This window comes from Bactrocera neohumeralis, chromosome 6 (genome assembly GCF_024586455.1).
Source record: "Bactrocera neohumeralis isolate Rockhampton chromosome 6, APGP_CSIRO_Bneo_wtdbg2-racon-allhic-juicebox.fasta_v2, whole genome shotgun sequence".
Classification (NCBI taxonomy): domain Eukaryota; kingdom Metazoa; phylum Arthropoda; class Insecta; order Diptera; family Tephritidae; genus Bactrocera; species Bactrocera neohumeralis.
This window is the reverse complement of record NC_065923.1, coordinates 35,105,220-35,125,813: the sequence shown is the minus strand read 5'-3', so window position 1 is coordinate 35,125,813 and position 20,594 is coordinate 35,105,220. Positions and strand designations below refer to the sequence as shown.

The window sequence follows — 20,594 nt, the reverse complement described above, 5'->3', positions numbered from 1 at the left end:
ATGCTTTGCAGAACCCTGCGTAGCGACAAGATGACAGGTACTATAATCGTAGGTCCTCAATTTAAAGTTGCTTTGAATTACAATAAAGCCTCGATTAATATTAAATAAACAGAATCTTTCTTATTTTTACATTTTTTCAGAGGATAAGCATCTATATAGGAAATATGTACATATACATACAAATAAAATATATACTGAATAGAAATTGTTAGATTTTTATTTATATAAACTATATGCACAGATTTTAAAACATAAAATAACTATCTTAACATATCGCATACATACATCTAAGAAATGTAATTTAAGAATTTTTCACCTCCATCGCTTATTTGAAAATGAATCCTTTTAATCCTTCGTAACTGAATGTTTATATAAAAACGCGAGTGTGTTAACTCATTTTTTTTTTAATTTTAAAAAGTGAAAAATTTACAAATTACGGTAAAATATTGGAATAACAATATATGCAAATTATTTCTCAATCATTACATAAAGTTTTGAAAATCGTTATAAATATTTAAAAAATCTAAACCAGCAAGAGTAAAGAAATTCAGTTCTTTCTATCTCAAGGCAATTGCTTTATGCACTTGCTTTTATACCCATTAACACAAGCAGCACTAAGAGTACAAAACTTTTCTTATTTTACGTTGGCCTACGTTTGGACGGCACAACCACATGACGCACGATAATATTTGGTTTCTTGCGCACCTCCTTAATAAAGGCTTTTTGCTGCCCTTCTTTATTACTACTGTCATTAGTGGTATCTAAGCCAATGCTGACATTCGCACTAATTTCATGTACAGTTGGACCCGCTGCACTGAACTGCACATTCTTCTCGCAATTATCTTCAGTGATGAATGCATGACTTTGCTTTGAGAGAATGGAAGGACCCGGTTGAGCATCAAGTCCAGGGGGTTCCCTTTTGAAGTTCTTTGGCAGTGCCATCTGCATTTCGTTTGCTAAAGAATTGCTCTGCATATTGCTCTCGCGCAAATATTTATCAGAACTAAGTTCTGACTTCAATGAAATAGTTGAACGCGACTGTGTTTGTGGTGTACCAACGTTTTCTTTAAACTCCACATTTGATTTTAATGATACCGGTGTGCTGTCGCCACATTGACCATTAACTTCTTGTTTCACTGAAATATTTTCAGGAGGTGTGTTGCATATTGCTGATGAATTCTCATTTTTAATGGAACGTAACGGTGTGCTAGGTATTTGTGATTTCCTTTCCGTGGGTGTGGCAGGTGATGCGTGCACAATACGGGGTCGCGCAGTCTCCTGTTCTTTCTGTGTTATATTAAATTCTATTGCACGAATAGCTTTGAACTCAATGCGGTGCTCAGTCAAAAGATCCTCTCTGTCGAGCAGTACACAACGCGTTTTTAATGCTTCGAAGCGCCATCTGAAAATAACAAAAAAATATTACTTTCCCATTATGGAGTTAAATAGTTGTATTGAAATACCTTGTCATCTCCTGTTGAACGTTGCGTAGCTGCTCTTCCAAACTGGCTTTTTGTATTCGCACACCATGAAGTTGTTTCTTGAGTTCATCAGTTTCTTGTCTAAATGAATGGGGGGGAGTAAAAATATTTGTGTGAAACACACATATCCTTAACTGTACCGTAAAGTTAGTTAGTATATATTCTTAGCACAAAAAATAGCCTATATTTACAAATGCGTTTTCCAAATAAATGATGGAGGTGACGAAATTTAATATGAACATGAACTATCTAATTAAATGTTATGCCCATTTGCACTATACAAAATATACGACTATAACGAAACTTCTTCCACACTTCACTAGTGAAATGTGTTACACAATTTACAACTTCTACGGGTAATGCGTACTTGCAGAAATTCAGCATCGAATCAAGCCACGCAACACCCTTATCGTTGGCCAAGTCGCGTAGTCGACTCTGAGACACATTTAGTTGCTTCTCTAAGCCTTCCACTTGACCGAGTAGTTGACGTATGCGCTCATTTAGTTTGTCTGCAAAGGATGATATTCCATTATGTCTGATTTTATAATGTTTATAATATTTCAATAACTCATATTAAGTACCTTGATATGTACGGTCGGCTGAACAAAATATTGAACTACACTCCTTAAGCTCTGTGTGCATTGCAATATTTTCTCGCTTTAATCGTCTTATTTCAGACTGACTGTCATGACAGATTTTCTTCATATCAATGTAGCTTTTCTTTTGGGCAGCTAGCAGTTTTTTCATTGCTTGTCGTTGGTCGTCCACTTCAGCGAAGAGCGAGTTGCCTTTGCGATCTGTAAGCAGTTTTCAAATAATCAAAATTCGTCATTAAAACAATAATTAATAATAAATAAGTATAAAAGTACTTACCAACACCCTCTGGCTTTGTTTCTAACATCGCCAATCTCGCATTTGCATCGGCTAAATGTTCTTGGGTACTTTCAAGCAAAACTGTCTTTTCATCTAAATCTTCACGTTTTGAACGTAAATTTTCCTCCAAACATGTTACTTGATCGCGTAGAACTTCTATATTACTCTATAAGAAATATGTACACAAAATAAAACTTTAATTTATTATTAAAGGGATAGTAATAGGGTTTACCTCTCTTTCCGCTAACGCCATTGTTTGCCGCACCATACTTTCCTGAAACTCTTCCAATTTTTTCATTAAAGAAAAATTTTCACCTTCCAGCGATGCTATACGTTGGGTGAGCTCTTCTGTTCCAGCATCTACTATCGACGACGTACTTAGCCTTTTTGCTGATTTTACTGTTTCTAACTGTTTACGCATTTCGGCATTTTCTGCACTCAACGCCGCGTAGTCCTGCTGCAATGTGCTGTAGTCTGCAGATAAAGTATGATGTTGTCTACGCAAATCTTCCAGCTCCGTTTCTACTTTAGTTTTTCCTTTACTCTCCTTTTCAATCGAGGCAAGCGTTCGCATAAGCTCCTCGATTTCCTGCGAAAGGTAATTTTCTGCAGCATAAGCCGTCTCCAGATTGCGCTTCAACTCATGGATACGCTGTGTGTCGGCCTCCGCATCATCGCGCATTTGTCGATAACGTTCAAACAGTTTTCCATAGTGATCCTGAAGATCTTCAAGTGGCAGCGACATGAATTCGATTTGAAAATCGTCTTCCATAACAAGCGTTTAAATTGAAGAACTTTTTTCTTTTAAATTATATGTCACTTTAGTGCTTCAGTGCTGCCTAATTAGAGCAAATGACGCCACAATTTCTTTTTGACGCGACGATTTTCGCGCTAGATGGCGCTGTAATTGATTGTGAACCTGTGCGCACTTATAGTTTCCTTGACAGTTTCCTTATTTCAAATATTATTTATTTACAACATTTATTTATTTGTGCACTTTTCATATTAGAAACGTATTTTTGTAGTATTTCCAATTTATTTTTCACCAATATTTGAATATATTTAAACTTTGTTTACTGCGGTTGCGATGTCAACTTGCTGATAGATTCATGACTAAAAGGACTATGCCTCTCGGCTGCGTTTTTATATTTGGCAGCGACAAATCGGCACTTCGCAAGCCTTACCTGAGTATCTTACAGTTTTTCGTGTTCGGGAATTTACCTGAGTGATTTTCCTTGAGTTAGTAAATATGTTGCGCATGTGATACTTAACCGTGAAGATTATATGAGCAAATTAGAGAGAGCGGAAAATGCAGTTAATAAACAACATATGTTTTGACAGATGAAAAGTTGACTTCAGGTTTTAATATGTAAATATTATGAGATTTTATTTTATTATTATTCGTTTGAAATTATTTACATTTTGCTCCATTTCTGCTCCGTTTGCCTCCTTAGAACATCAAGTGACTCCGTTTGCCTTCGAAAGACATCTTTTACAACAAACATAGCCCATTTTAAGAAAAAATTGACGATCGACCGACGAACTCGCGGTAGCTGGTTGGAAACTAAAATTACGGATAATTTCTGATCAAGTGAGTTTGAATGTTTACCTTTTTGCTAAAATTCTTTTGTAGCGATTGAGAAGTTTACATGAATTTGTTTAAGAAAATTGTTTATATTTTTAACAAAAAAAAATTTAAATTGTGTGATATCAAATGAGAGTACATTTTCACTCATAATCTTACTGAATATAAGCAAATCGATATGGTCTTTTAAGAGAAAATAAATATTTTCGAGAATCGTATTAAAAATATTAATAACAATAATATTCGAATTTTTTTGTGACCACCCCAGGTCTATGGTAGATCTTCCAAACATGTAAAAAATCGGTTTATGCTTTCAGCTAGGTTACGGTATTCGGTTATTTCGAAAATTGTATGTCATAAATGTAGATCACTGTGTGGGAACCCCAGCTTTTTCACTTCGCTAATGAAATTAAGGAATTAATTTATACGGAGTCGGTCTTTTTGACAGCTGCCACTTGATTTATATTCAATTTGGTTTAACTTTTTAAGAAATGAAAAGCCTCAGACGCGTCACACATTCATTGAAATAGGCACTAAAGGAGATGGCCATAGACCCAGATTTTCTAAAGAAAATTTTTAGATATTTCGAAGATTAAACATTTAGGTCGCACCCGAACTTAACGCTACCTTGCTTGTTCTAACTAATTTTCAGTTTATTAAGTAGTGAGGAATTGCTTGCCACGCTTTGGAAAAATTACGCGTGCAGATGTTAAGCAAATGTTGGAGGATTAGTGACACCAATGAGATCGAAATAAAATTCCAAATGTGGCGTTGACATACATATGTACATATGTATGTAACAAAGTATCTACTTGAGCAGAAGCAAATGTATGTTTTTGTGTTTCAAGCTGAACAAATCAATTATTATCCCTACAAATAAAGCAACCAGTTGAGTGCCTCAGAGACATACATACATATACATACATACATATGTATGTGTATACGCTTCAGTTTAAGACAAGCGCACAGCGTGTCTTTATGAATTTCCATTGTTAAAATTCTTGAAAATCCAATAGACAATTGAAAATATGCACATTCTTGTTTTGTGCTTCGAAAATGCTAATTGCCCTCGTGGCGACACTCCGCACCACCACAGGTAAATACTCTAAAAAGCGGTTACATTTATTTATTAATTTTCTCCGGCTTTGAATGGGGTCGGCTTGTCAATCTGCAAAATAAACTCATTTTCACGCCAAACACTTGCGGCTACACTTATGCAAATACTTCAACCCTCTACCACGCGTCAGCTAACTACCTGCTCTCATGCGCACTCTATTTGCAGCCTTGAGGCCTGTCGTTACTGTGTTATATATGCTTGTGTGTGTGTGTAGCTCTGAAGGGAATCTGTTAAATAATGCTAAATCGCAGTAAACATGAGCTACTTAATACCTTCCTTCTTTTCATACCTCAGCTCAGATACATTAACTCGACGGATTTGCATATTTCCGGGTTGCCAGGGGAGATTTGCACGATTGCGTGTTTCATAAAATGTGGGCGTTTAAAATTGTTAGTCAATCAAATGAGTTGCAACAATTGCTCTGCCTGACCTAAAGGCTGCATGGAGTTTGATTAACACCGGAAGTTATACGCAAATAAGTTCAATATCACTTTCATACCAAAATACAATTTGAAGTGTCACTCCAATGTGAACGGAGAGAATATTACTACTATAAGATGCAAAGTACTTGCCGATTTGGACATATTTCTATACCCGGTTTGGGTAACGTTACTCAAAATATAAGAAAAACGTTAACATTGGATCCTTCTAAGCTATTAATCCCTTCAAAAACAAGTTCCATACAATGGCCTGATTTTGTTTAGTCAGTTCGTATGTCTGCTACAGAAGTTCGATTTGAAGGATTTCTTCGGAGATTCAGTCGTAGCCTTGGACAATAATCCATGCAAATGTCCCGAAGATATCTCATCAAGAACTGGATTTTCATCATTCAATTTGTATGACAGCCATATATGTACTATACATAGATAGATCTATGTATTGACCCTCTCTTGTTATCACAATACATACTTCATTTAGCCCACTTAAATCAAAGAGGCTTATTAAAAGCTCCTGTAATTAATTGCGCGATGGTCTGACTTCTTCTTCTTGCAATTTTACTCCAGGAATATATGTTCTGGTGTATCTACTATTTGGTCACAAAAGCGACACAGAATCGTGAAGCAGTACCCTAATCTGTGCAGCTGAAACCGCAGCCGGTAATGACCTGTATAAAATCTCTCAAGCTGCCTTAATTTGTATCTGGAAAGTGCGATTAGTTTCATAAACCGTTCTGTATCGAACAGACACATCCTCGTCTGTCGAAGCCTAGGCACTTGTTGCCAGTGACGTTTTCTTCTGGCCTTTTCCTCTATCCGTAGCTTCTCTCTTAAAGAATTTGGGCCCTCAGAACGACTCCGGTCGTATCGGACTGATTGCCGCAGCTTCTTTCGCCAGAAGATCGGATTACTCATTTCCTTTGATACCTCTATGTCCAAGGGTCCATGCTAGTGCGATAGTGCTTTCAGTGGCAGCTGTTAAGCATTTTTATGTATTCCAGTACCATTGTTGTTCGATTGCAACTGACGAGACAGCTTCAAGTGCCGCTTTGCTATCGCTGAAGATGACAATTCGTTCCCCAAGATGGTGTTTTCTAGAATAAGCTCCGCACATTTGCTAATAGCACAGACTACAGCTTGAAAGTTTCTTGGAAACCAAGCTCATGGGTACATGGTGCCACTATACCAGCCCCAATTCCACCTGCCGTTTTCGTGTCGTTTGTTTACGATTGAATTGTAATCCTATAAAGGTTCTCCTCAACGATGGAGTGAGACTTTGAATCATACATACATATAGTATGTACATTTCAGCCTATTTGAGTTGAGTTATTTTTATACAAAGTCCAACAAAAAAAATGTGCTCAAAAATTGAGGAAATTTTTGTTTTTTGAAAAAAAAAACAAGAAAAAACGTTAACTTCGGTTGCACCGAAGCTAATATACCCTTCACAGGTGTATTCCTTTTAGTAACTATGTGTTCAGTTTGTATGGAAGCTATATGCTATAGTAATCCGATCTAAACAATTTTTTCGGAGATTATGTTATTACCTTAAGCAGTAATCCATGTCAAATTTCTTGAAGATACCACGTCAAATGTGAAAGTTTTCCATACAAGAACATGATTCCGATCGTTCAGTTTTTATGGCAGCTATATGTTATAGTGGTCCGATATCGGCAGTTCCGACAAGTGAGCAGTTTCCTGAAGAGAAAATGACGTTTGCAAAACGATATCTTCAAAACTTAGGGACTAGTTCGTATATATACAGAGAGACGGACAGACAGACAGACGGACATGGCTAAATCAACTCAGCTCAACAATCTGATTATACTTTATAGGGTCTCCGACGCTTCCTTCTTGGTGTTACAAACTTAATATATCTTGTTCAGGGTATAAAAGCAATTATTTATTGGTCTATATTAAGGTTGTCTCCCTCAAAGAGTTTCCAATCGATATTTTGCACTTCTGCCAGCGCTTTTTCCAATCGTGAAAACAGTTCTCAAACGACGTGAATTGTTTTTCCAGAAACCCGGATTTGCTTCACAGTAACCGCGTTAAACTTATAGTTAGTACTTCTGATTGGCTTCGTAATCTTGGAGCAAGAATTTATGTTGCACTATGTCATTAAAGTCGTAGAACACAGTAATCATAACCTTCACGTTTGAACGCACTTATCGAGCCTTTTCGAGTTTTGGCGAGCCAGACTGCTTCCACTGAAACGATTGACTTTTATATTAGTTTCAATGTCATATCCGATAACCCATTTTTGGTCACCTCAAGCAATTCTGCATCGCCATTGACTTCATTTAGTAATTCCTGAACATCCTCCATTCGCCGCTGTTTTTATTCAAAATTCAGCAATTTTGGAACAAATTTCGTTGCCACACGTTTCATACCGAAAACATTCGAACAAATTTCTTGGCATGAGCCAATCAATATGCCAACATCATCACCGACTTCACTGATTGCGTTCATAACCATTTTCTAGCACACGAATAGAGGAAATAATACTATTTTTCATAGGAATTGCCATCCTAGGAGCAGTGGTTGCTTATACAACAATTGGCTGCATGCCACAGGCAAAACTAACAACAGAGCCGAATTCTTCAAGATAAGCACAAGATCTTCAAATTCAACATGATTCCTTTCTTGTTCTCAGAAAACAAGCAATTCAAGAAGGCCGCAGTATGCCGATCTTAGAACGACTCCTAATTGTAGACTAAATCGTTTGGTTTAATTTCTGTGACAATAATGTTCAGGTATTTTATAATGTTATGTGGTGGGCCTAGAGAGATCATGTATATATGTATATCGACTATCACTATTCATCCGGTTTCTTTCTACAACCACGAAGCTCGAATACTCGTACGGGTTGCCTCCACTTCTAACCAGAGTCTAGTCCTTCACTATCTCGCACATATGTATGTATTTAAATAAAAATTTTCAGCATTCAGCTGCAAATCTTTATCGGCCATAAGTTCCAAAATTCGCAGCCTCTTTTTAAACTCCATTCTGGCTAACACTCCAAATCACTACAGAGCTCCCACTCCGCTTCGGTAGAGCGAACACAAACGTGAGAAAGTTACCAAAGTGAAATCCGCAAAAAAGGACCGTACACTTAAGAAGACAATCAATGTCCTTCCACATGCTTACGCTAGCGATTATAAACACATTTGTGTCCTTTTCCACTTCTTATGCGAATGTATAATGAACGGCGTTGGCCAAAGTTTCCACCACATACACATAAGCTTTTGTTAATTAAATTTGATCATTAGGGATTTGGAAAGTGTGGCGAATGATGAAGTGTTCATATAGTACCAAACCCAAAGTTACGAAGGTGTGTACAAAGACAAATAAAGTTGGGCTATATTTTGGAGCCGGCTACAGATTCTCATACACCTCAACTTCCCTGGGATGCAGATCTATGTACTATACATACATACATGCATATGTATGTATGGATGTCCATTCTGATTACAATTTATAAGAATTAGAGAAGACAATTTTTACTTGAATATATTTGTTTGAATGCCAGCTATGAGCCCGATCTGAACAAAATGTTCGGATATACTTGTAGAACCGATGCCTTGGATAAAAGTCTATGCCAAATTTCGTGAAGTTACCTTGTCAAATTCAAAGAGTTTTCCTTACACGAACTGGAATTCGATCGTTCAGTTTGTATAGCTAAATGTTATAGTAGTCCGATATCGACATTTCCGACAAATGAGCAGTTTTTTTGTGGAGAAAAGGACCAAGGCGAAATTTCGGATCGAAATCTTAAAAAATTGTGGTGTTGGCTAGCCACGCTGACGCTGATCACTTACAAGATATATATGAGTAATTTATAGGATCTCCGACGTTACCTTTTGGGCTTTACAAGCATCCTGGGGAACTGAATATACCCTGTTCCGTTAGAAATGTGTAAAAAGTCCATTTTATGTCAAGCAACACTATTAGTTACTGGATTCTCTAGTTTTGAACCCTCGTTTTGACCTCGATCCTTAACAATTTATGGTGCTTCATTGGACCAATTTTAGTTTGACAAATCACACACTCCCTAATGTTTTGCATATGCATACTTAAGAAGGACAGCACGTTCGCACACAACTTGGCAGGAAGTAGTTGTTAAAGACGGACAACAACTTGTGAATATGGCTAAGCAGATGTACATACATACATATGTATGTACAACCATATGAAGACACACCACACATACATATGTACACATGAGTCGCTACGCAGACTTGCCAAGACTACTTGTTTTCATATGTCATTAGATTCGCAACAGTTGACAAACAGTTTAACGCTTCAGCACGTTTTCAATTCAATCTGGTGACACTTGGGTGGGATGGGGTGAGGTCGCTGCGACAGTTTGGAATAGTTGATGAGACTGTCAGTCCGTCAGCGAAGTAGGTAAATGCGGAATAGCGTAACGGACAGAAGAAAAGCCCTGAAGCGTGACAGCATCCCTCACACAAGGAAGAATGGAAGGCCAATAAACAAGTAGTAATGAGCGCCATGTCTATAAATACAAACACATATGTATGTAAGTATCTTTATGTGGCTTGCGTGCATAACCTACATTCTTTTGTTGGTTACGGCACAATAAGGCGAACATTTATGAATTCAAGTTTTTAAATCGCGATAAATCAAATGCGCCATCCCTCATAGTCGCACAGCCAAAGGGTTATCGCTGTGATAACCGCATACGAATCTGGGTGGCGAGATCTTGAAGAAAGTAAATTTATAAGTTATGGCTAAAAACAATAAGCATCGCTTAAAAGTACATAAATCAAAAATTAAACAAACAATTCAAAGTCGCGCCAAACTTCGGAATACAAGTAAACACAAGTGCTATGGGATTGACGATTCTAACTGCATGAAAAAAGAAAATATTAATGTTTTTTCCGCAATGCAAGAGGAAAACTCCCCTAACTTGGCGGCAAACGAAAGTCAAGTTGAAAGAAATAATAATCATGAACAACTGTTAGTTGGCTGGTAAAATGACAAATGTAATCGCGGTCGTAGCTATTGACCCCAGTAACGGCAGAAATGGAGAAAGAGATGCACGAGCCGTGAAGAAATAAAGTTACTAAATAACAAGAGGTGATTCATTTCTGAAATTATGTTTTTGTAGGTTTTTCAGTGAATTTATCAAGGAAGCTGTTTAACTAGTAGTCCAGTCATTTGAGCTTAAATTAGGTAAGAACCTCGGAATTCGATATACCCATTTATATGTCCGTAAATACTTGTACCGTACTTGTACTTGTACTTGTAAATACTTGTACAGACATACATATAAATGGGTATATCGAATTCCGAGGTGAACTTACTATAATGACTGGACTATAGGCATTGTCGACCTTGATATTCTAAACCGAAATGTTTCGGACTAAAAACAAGTAAAAATGTCGCCAAACACATTTATCGTTTTAGTGGTTGTAATTTCAGTTGCCTTCCGTTCTTCGCTTCTCTACTTGCTAGACTTACAAATTTAGCTTATTTAAATATATAGTATATAAGTTAACCTTAAGAAAAGGTCAGTGAATGCAAATATGTACTTAAACTGCGTGATTATAATGTCCAACTGGCTAAAACTTTTGGTCAGGTCGTCCCTTTAACGCTGTTCTCTGTGATATCCAAAAATCCTAAATCTCTCTAGTGCGATCGTCACCTTGCAGTTTCCGGCGATTCCGTTGTGACCGGGCACATAAAAAAGTCGGCAGTTGTAAAGAAGAAAGTAAAGACCTTGAATTATTCTTGGCTAGTCTTGTGCGCTCAAAGCCAGTATAGCAGCCCTAATGTCGGTGTAGATTCATCTGAAGAAAGATGATATTTGAAGCAGTACATCTATGGCTACCTTGATGGCATTCACCTGCCCTTGGAAGACGCTAAAGTGCTTTGGTAACTTGAAGCTAGAGTTTATTGAGAGCTCTGGATAGAAGACTAGGGCTCCCACCCACCTCTAAGCATCAGCACCTCTTCACCATCAGCTTCACTCAGCCCATATATCCCTTACAGTATGCGCAGAAAAGGAGCCACCTGGAAAAGGTGCCATTATGCAGTAGTCCAGATTGTCGGAAATTCAAGCGATTTTGTGGATTCTGCATGTCAATACATCTGCCAGCAATGTCTGCAGAAATACAACATGTAGAACGGTGTTGAGTACTATTGTTAGAGCACCATTACGAGCCGGTCATTAAACACGTTCCAGCTACTTAGCTACTCTGATTTTTCTGATTGTTTCCGCCAGATAAAAACCCCATAAGACATTATTAGCGTAACTACGGTTTCTCAGATTGCCACTTTTGGTGAGTGGATCTAGTCATTCCCAATTGTACTTTTACCGCATTATAAGATTACTGATACCTTCTTCAATGTTTGGCTTCCATGAAAGCTTCCTGTGAGGAATAACCCCCAAGTAATTCAAAGGGCCGTTGGACTTCTTATTCTTGAGTATCAACGTTTGCCAATATGGTTGGTCGGTTCTCTCAAGCTTTATTATCCTAAAGTCATGACTTGGGAGAGATGGTTTGCAGTATTTTTCCTTTATTTCTTAAACGACTTTCCAATATGTGAATGTCTGTATTCAATCACACGATGTACTTATGTAACACAGTTGGAAAAGTAAGAGAGCAGGGCTATATAAGGGATCATTTGGTGTACGAGTATAAACATCGGTAGCTAAGTTACCAGCGCATTAATAACTACGGGATTTTTGTGGATTAGAACGAACGAATTAGATTTTTATTAAATACTCTAATTCTGAAAAAAAACATTTCAGACACTTCGAATTAGCCCTATTTCTTTTATTTCATATATTTACATACAAAAACATACACATCCTTCGTAAATGCTCTTAGTTTTACAAACTACACTGAAATAAAAAGTGAGGCAGTCTAGTAACGCTATAGTTTCCCACTACGGACTCTTACCTATGGCTGGAGAGCTGATGCAAAGCGTGGACCGCACCCAATGCCTTTGAGCCATTGTCAATGGAAACTAAAACCGAAATCTTGCTGAACTCTTTAAAAAATATATGAATTTGATTTGGGAAAAATTTGAACTTATATTTTAAAAATATGTAGTCAATAATCGGGTGCAAACTGGTGCGACACATGATAAATCAATTTAAAAAGTTTTCAAAGCTCTATTTCTTAGTAGCTCTATGATTATCTTCTGCTTTAATTTTCTCAATCTGTCTCTCCCTGACAACTGGCAACTTTTTAGTTTTACGATATCAATTTTTTGTCAACTTCTTCCTTTGCATTAGCCAAGAAATTCTCAGTACTCGATTCTCCCTCGACTCGACTCTCGAAACCCTCTCTGTACCACTGCTCTCAATATCAGTTAGTTATTTGTTCTGTGATTCTGCAGAGTTCTGTCAGGGCTACTGTCATTTTGATGTCAAAAGCGTCAGTTAGAAGCCTTGGACTGGAAATCGAGATTCAGTGCTGCATTGATTTAGTTCTGTACAAGGTTTGTCCGGAAAGTAATTTTTTCCACCGCAACTATACTTCGTAGCGTGCGCGCACCGACTGGATTCGGTAGAGCGCGTTCCTAGCTAACGAACGAGCGGCTGGTCAGTTGTCTCCGAGCTCCTGAAAAAGCCAATGAAAGGCAAGCATTTTGAGACGACAGAGGGATCCAAGCAGTATGCACCTCGGCTCTCAATGTTATTCTGGAGAAAGCCTTCCTTGACGCCTTCAAAGCTTGGAAATCGCGCTGGCAGCGCTGCATCGAAGCGGAAAGAGCCCATTTTGAAAGTTTTTGAAGAATTGTAACGACTGGTTCAATTATTTTTTTTTTTAAATCGACTCAGTTCTATTACTTTCCGGACAAACCCTGTAGTAGTTTCATAACAGCACAACTTACTGCAGGGTATAAATGAGTGGTTTCTCCTTAGTTAAGAACAGAAATGAGGGTGGTGAAGTTAGTCCAAAAGATGTCAATGTGTTTAATAACAATGCTTTTGTTGTCACTGTCTTTTGGTCATAAAGACAAATGTAAAATATGGATTTGAGTACTTTGTAAATGAGGGTTAAGTGACTCTAGCACTAAAGTAGAACTCGGAAATCAAGTTTCCTATGGACATAATCCACTTGTTTGTGCGGATATAAAATATGTACATACGTGTGTTGTTTGTTTGTACATTCAATATTAAGTTTATTGTACTTTTGTACAAGTTTTGGCAGGACAAAAGGACGATGGCCTAATTCTAGAAATCGGTATTGAGAGTGAGTGTTGTTATTGTGTTATTGTGGTAAAATATAAATTCATAAGTTAAGAAGGGGATAATTTCAATAAGTTATTGAGTGTTGCTTATGAGCAAAACAATAAGATTTGCATTCGAGAAAAGGGAGTTGACACTACAATGCTGCAATGAAATGGCTAAGAAATAATGGGTGTTTTTTTAGACGTGTGGCTTTCATTAAAGCAATACTTTTTTGGAGTTGGTCTTTCTTTGCTGCAACTTGATTTATACGCAGTTTGACAGACTTTGGAACAACGTTTGTAAATCGTGCAATTTTATTACCATAATAACAGTTCAGTTCGGCCGACTCATCGTGTGCTGCGTCCAATGTCGGTCGACACAATCGCCCATACTAATTTGAGCAACTATGGATCGGTTTCGCACCACGTTTGCTCTAGTAGATAATGTTCATCCTCAGATTTGCCGTACAGTTCGCACCGAAGACGCTATTGCTGCTGTGGAGCACATTATCAAAGAAGACCCGAATGAGTCCGTACTTCATCGCGCACAACAACTGGAACTGAGCTCATCGATTTTATGAAAGTTTTTGCCAAAAGGTCTTGGTTTGCAAGCTTACAAAATCTAACTCGTACAAGAATCGAAGCCAAACGACAGACAAGCGCGTCGCACGTTCGATAAATGGAGACATAACAAGCTGGTCACCGATACCGAATTTTACAAAGCAATTTTTTCAGTAAAAATGTTCCCTTTTGGTTGAATGGGTACGATAATAAAAAAAATGTTCGCATTTGGGTCGATGAGAATCTATAAGCCATTGTTGAGACGCCGTTATATTCTCAAAAAGTTACTATTTAATGTGCTCTAATGGCAGAAGGAAGAAGAAATCGTTGGTCCATATTGTTGAAGACATAATGATACCTATGTTACTTTTTCTCTGAATTGGAGGTTGTTAAGCCATTGTTGAGACGCCGTTATATTCTCAAAAAGTTACTATTTAATGTGCTCTAATGGCAGAAGGAAGAAGAAATCGTTGGTCCATATTTCTCAAAGTTGAATCTGGACATAATGATACAGTTAGTGGGAATGTTATAGAGCTATGATTATTTACTTTTTCGTACCTGAATTGGAGGTTGTTGATGTAGACGACTTTAGGATCCAACAAGACGGTGCTATATGCCGAACAGCCAACGTAATAATAAATTGATTGAAGGAAACTTTCAGTGAGAGTGCCACGGCTTCTAAGATCATGCGATTTGACGCCGCTGGACTTTTGTTTTTTGTATGGTTATGGGAATTCGCTTGTCTACGATAAGTTCGAGACCATTAACACCTTGGTAAAAACTTTTGGTACATTATTGCTGACATACGGTCCCAATTACTGCAAAAAGTCAAAATTGGGCCTCTGGGCGGAATATTTTCTCGCTGGAAATAGTTTTTAAAACATAATGACAAAGACTTATCTTTATAATACATTTTTGGCCATAACATCAGATTATACGCGTTTTATTTCTTCTGTCTATTGACGCTAAAAAAAATCTAACATCTGCGGTTTTTTGGGAAGAAAAATACTTCTGCAAAAATTCAGATGGATCTCTTGATTCAAAAATTGACTTGACCTTGGTCTTGCCGTGTATGTATATACATATGTACATACGTATGTAAATATATAATAGATATCAAAGTAATATGTGACCTGGTCTACGAAAAGGGAGCTAACGTGCGAAAACTTTTTGGATTCCATTACGTGAAAAAGCATCTCATCTTCCATCCGAATCAACTAAAAAGTGAAAATTGATTTTTTGACACCTAAGCCCCCCCTTTCCGTAGACCAGGTCACATATAATGATTTCGGGATCTATTAATGAAAACTCCAAAAATCTCAATAAATTTAGGTGATAATATTTCGTTCAGCATAACGAGATACATTAGTAAAAATTACTGATGTATGCATATGTATACACATGATCATTTCGGATATAAAGATATACATACCTAGGGTGCCTTTTATATTTCGGGATTTGGCAACTCTAGTGTTGCAATGAGACTACTCACAACTTTATCGTAAAGTTTGACACTTTTGAGCAATACGAGCGCTATTTGTGTTGTTTACAGTTACTTAAAATATTCATCTCATTCAAAAAAATGGAACTTAATCGCGAACATTTGCGCGCAATTGTTTTCTACAACCTTCGACATAAATTAATTCACCAAAAGTGCATAGATGAGATTCAATTTTTGACAATGAAGCTTGACTGTAAAAAAAATTTCACGTTGGATTCCTTATACATAATTTGTCAATCACTCAAAAAAGCTCATGTCGATTCGTGGAGAGAAATGTTCACAAAATACGATAGTGGTGCTTCGTCTATGACATCGTATGGGTGACATGGCTGTTTCAAAATGAGCCGAATCCAACAAAAGTTGCGCACGAAGCACTTCTAACAACTGCAAACTAACTGCACATGGCGCAACCGTACCACTAGAAGAACGCAGGACAGTAAATTCTGAGTGGTATATAGTACAACCATTTGATTGTCAGTTGTCTCTCAAGATGATGTCAGTTGTCTCTCAAGAAATCATGAAAACTAATAGCCGAGTACGGATCACTCTTTACCACGACAGTGCTAGTTTTCACACACCGAAACATCGATTTGCTGAGTCATCCTCCGTATAATCCTGACTTGGTACCGAATGACTTCTTTTTATTCCCCTTTGTAAAAAATAACTTAAGAGGTCAACGTTTTCCGACACCTGAAGATGTGGTTGATGGGTTTCGAATGCATGTTTGGAACATACTTCAATTAGAATGTGAAAAGTGCTTCAACTATTGATTCAAACGTTTGCAACAGTGTACGGATTTTAATGGAAAATATTATGAAAACAAATTAAAGCGATTTTCGATAATTAATATTTGTTTTTATACCCTTATCCCGAAATATAAATGGGCAACCTATATTCATACATAAATATGTACATATGTATGTAATTTTCAGAATTTTGTCGACTAACGAATTTAGCAGTGTTACAGACTCTTGGTTATATTTCGTACGCCCTTGATACTTACGAATTGTTTGAGTGTGTACGATTTGACCGCATACGAATTCAGTCTTTCTTGTTTGTTTTAATTTACTTGAATTTTCTAAGATTAATGCTATAAGTCAAACATATCTGAATAATACCTTACAAATTCTTAATTCAATTAAACATTTATCCATGGAACTTAAGAAGTTTGATTTACGCGCATACATATAAACATATATGCATGTACCATATGCACTTACATACATGGTTTTATTACAAACCCCTACATTTCTGTGAAAGGGAAACTAAATGTTAAAATATGGACTTTCCACTTAATTTCCCCCTCTAGGGTTGCAAATGTCACGATTATTTATTGACAGCAAATAATGCGTGCGATTGATACAACGCGTACATATGTATGTACATCCTATATGTATCTAACGATTGGCAAATATTATACAAATATTAGCAAACAGTTAAAGATTTATTTATGCGCATATGCATATTTAGAACACAGTCAAACCCCGTTAAAAAGACCTCCGCACTATAAGTCCCCCGAGTAAATAAATTGCTATGCCAAATATGGGATCTGATGAAACTATTAAAGAAGTGAAGGAAAATGTGTTTAAAAATCGTCAGGCAAGTGTTAGAGAGATGGCTCGACATCTCTCGCGAGTCTGTTGGAAAGATTTTGGTGGATATTTTGGGTATGAAAGTGCTTATAGGGGGATTATTTTGAAGGCGACTTTTTTGTCACAATATATTTTATGAGAAAAAATCGAAATTTATATATTTGGTTGTGGTACTTAACCAGGCATGACAGTACCAAAGTCTATACTCACATATGTATGTTCAATATATACATATGTATGTAAATCGTTCTTCTGTTCTATTTGCTTATAGTTATGTATGTGCTGTGTACTCTAATGGCGTTTACATTAAATATATTAAAATGTTCGCAAGGAAACAATCGTTATGGGTGTTAAATGGAATGTTCGACTTTAAATGGGTTAATGGATTTCAAATGATATTAACAACAAATGTTTGTATTTTCACCATATATGTATGTATGTATGTAAGTATATGTAGATTTTTAAAATACGGAATCAATTTCATATGTGTACTTATTCACTTACATATGTACGTACTTATATGCATTTGTGCCCGAAATATACGCAAGTAAGTTGAGGCTTGATATTGATATCATCGGCCTCAACACCCGCGCCGTTAGTTCTGCTTTCTCCAGGCTGGACAAGGAAGCATAGAAAATGGGTCTGGTAGTGAACGAGGGCAAAACGAAATATCTCCTGTCATCAAACAAACAGTCGTCGCACTCGCGACTTGGCCCTCACGTCACTGTTGACAGTCATAACTTTGAAGTTGTAGATAATTTCGTCTATTTAGGAACCAGCATTAACACCACTAATAATGTCAGCCTGGAAATCCAACGCAGGATTGCTCTTGCCAACAGGTGCTACTTCGGACTGAGTAGGCAATTGAAAAGTAAAGTCCTCTCTCGACGAACAAAAGCTAAACTCTATAAGTCGCTCATAATTCCCGTCCTGCTATATGGTGCAGAGGCTTGGGCGATGACAGCAACCGATGAGTCGACGTTACGAGTTTTCGAGAGAAAAATTCTGCGAAAGATTTATGGTCCTTTGCGCATTGGCCACGGCGAATATCGCATTCGATGGAACGATGAGCTGTACGAGATATATGACGACATTGACATAATTCAGCGAAATAAAAGACAGCGGCCTCGCTGGCTAGGTCATGTTGTCCGGATGGATGAAAACACTCCAGCTCTGAAAGTATTCGACGCAGTACCCGCCGGGGCAGGCAGAGGAAAACCTCCACTCCGTTGGAAGGACCAAGTGGAGAAGGACCTGGCTCCGCTTGGAATATCCAATTGGCGCCACGTAGCGAAAAGAAGAAACGACTGGCGCCCTGTTGTTAACTCGGCTATAATCGCGTAAGCGGTGTCTGCGCCAATTAAGAAGAAGAAGAAGTTGAGGCTTCGATGAAATCAAGTTTAGACACTTCTGTCCATATCCGGGTAGTCAAACGCTGAATGACGTGCGTAGTTTTTTCTCCATTTTCTTCATTATAGTATCGCTATTGGCTGTCCTAACTGTAAGTGCAGACTACGCTGGTTGGCTAAAGATACTCTAGCTATAAATAATAGGTTGTCAAAAAAGTCTTGCGGTATTTTTATTGAATTTTTTTTTTATTGAAATTGAAATGAATTTTTGATGACTCATGCCTAGCTCTTGACCGATGCTACGGCTGAAAACTAGAAAACTAGAACTAGGTGCTTTCAGCGCCAATTAGCGAAAATACCGCAAGACTTTTTTGACAACCTAATAATTGGATTTTCGTTGAAATTGCTAGAGTCAGATTTTGCTATATCTACTGGTTCACCGAAGTTGTTCACCGAGCTGTTTCAACCTCAGTCTTGCATAAGCTAGACGATTGAGCAGAAAGCGTCCATCTCACACTCCTATATACAAAATTGACAATTTGCATTCGACCACATTTGTAAGTTTACCGCATGAATGCCTATTGAACAATCTTCAGTAAGAACTCCTCTGATTGTGGCACGATGAACTTTGCTAAGGTCAAGTAGCTCAGTAGATCTCCTACGTTCTAGGCCAAAAGGATCTTCCAGTCGCACAGGAGTGTGTCATCGAACAGCACATGCTAAGCTCACGCGAGGTCCATTGGTCCAGTTACCAGCGATTTCGCTGTGATCGGATAACGAAACGAGCTTGATAATGAAGTAGCATGATAGTAGATATTTGTAGTGAGAACACACACTCCTTGCCTAACTTTGAGCGCACAGTTACCGAGCTAGTATTATCGCTCTGCTGTCGAAGTGAATGCTCACCTCCTGAAAGCGGTCGTACTTCGTAGCAGGCCGACTACTGCCACGTCAATAGCCATCACATCTTCCTGAAAATCACAACAGTGGACCGGTAGCCTAAGTTCACCTTTATTTCAAGCCTTGAACCATCCCTGAAAAAGCTTACTGCGCCTCTTCACAATCGACTAATCCGCATATGTGAGAGAAGAGCCGTCACAAGTATCCTCTGCTACGCAGTGATTCAAGTTTTCAGGAATATATGACGAACATATTTAACATTTGGACGCAACTGGGTTCATGTTGTCGTTGTATCGGCGAAAAACATTCCTGCAGTTATTTGGAGAAATAGTGCGGAGTTGACAGCCAATGGCCTGATAAAATGCCAAAAAGAGCTACTTCAGACTGGGTAGACAATTGAGAAGTAAAGTCCTCTCTCGACGGACAAAGACCAAACTCTATAAGTTCCTCATTATTCCCGTCTTGTTATATGGTGAAGAAGCATGGACGATGACTTCTGTTGAATCGACGTTACGAGTTTTCGAGATAAAGGCTCTGGGGAAGATTTATGGTGCTTTGCGGATTAGCAACGGCGAATACCGCAGCCGATACGAGATATACGACGACATTGACATAGTTCAGCGAATTAATGCTGGCTAGATCATGTCGTCCGAATGGCTGAAAACACTCCAGCTTTCAGAATATTCGACGTAGTACCCGCCAGGGGAAGCAGAGAAGGAAGACCTCCACTCCGTTGGAAAGACCAGGTGGAGAAAGACTTGGAATCTCCAATTGGCACCAAACAGCAAAAAGGAATAACGACTTGCGCGCTGTTGTAAACTCGGATATAACCGCCTAAGCGGTGTCTACGCCAACAAAAGAAACAGGAGGTGGTGCTATCTGAACAATTTCTTCAGATATTTCATACCATTGCCATAAACAACAACCCATGCAAAATTTCGTGAAGATATTTCGTCAATTCGATCCGACCGACGACTCCCACAAATG

The 20,594-nt window shown here is 37.9% G+C and overlaps 2 protein-coding genes across 3 annotated transcripts in view; one reads left to right on the top strand and one right to left on the bottom strand.

Moving 5' to 3' along the window:
• Nucleotides 1–199: 199 nt before the first annotated feature.
• On the bottom strand, nt 200–3,171 carry LOC126762998 (protein Spindly). Its single transcript, XM_050480142.1, has 6 exons — nt 2,587–3,171; nt 2,355–2,520; nt 2,063–2,278; nt 1,849–1,990; nt 1,464–1,562; nt 200–1,402 (listed from the first exon to the last, which is right to left on the bottom strand). Exons 1-6 carry the CDS (start codon nt 3,124–3,126, stop codon nt 640–642), a joined length of 1,926 nt encoding a protein of 641 aa, XP_050336099.1. The 5' UTR covers nt 3,127–3,171; the 3' UTR covers nt 200–639.
• A 505-nt stretch (nt 3,172–3,676) lies between these two features.
• Nucleotides 3,677–20,594, top strand: part of LOC126763023 (protein JTB) — a 121,921-nt gene continuing 105,003 nt past the window's right edge. The window contains exons 1-2 of one of the 2 annotated variants that reach the window (XM_050480193.1): nt 3,677–3,723; nt 3,809–3,945. The gene's annotated coding sequence lies outside the window, so the exon portion shown is untranslated. The remainder of the gene's footprint in view (nt 3,724–3,808; nt 3,946–20,594) is intronic. The other variant, XM_050480194.1, reaches the window with a different exon arrangement.

Excerpts from the sequence above, each read along its gene's own strand:
- LOC126762998 (XM_050480142.1), bottom strand. The coding sequence starts at position 3,126 with ATGGAAGACGATTTTCAAATCGAATTCATGTCGCTGCCACTTGAAGAT. Across the intron at positions 1,991-2,062 it reads AGCCGACCGTACATATCAAG|ACAAACTAAATGAGCGCATA; the intron begins GTACTTAATATG and ends CATCCTTTGCAG. Across the intron at positions 1,563-1,848 it reads TCGATGCTGAATTTCTGCAA|ACAAGAAACTGATGAACTCA; the intron begins GTACGCATTACC and ends CCATTCATTTAG.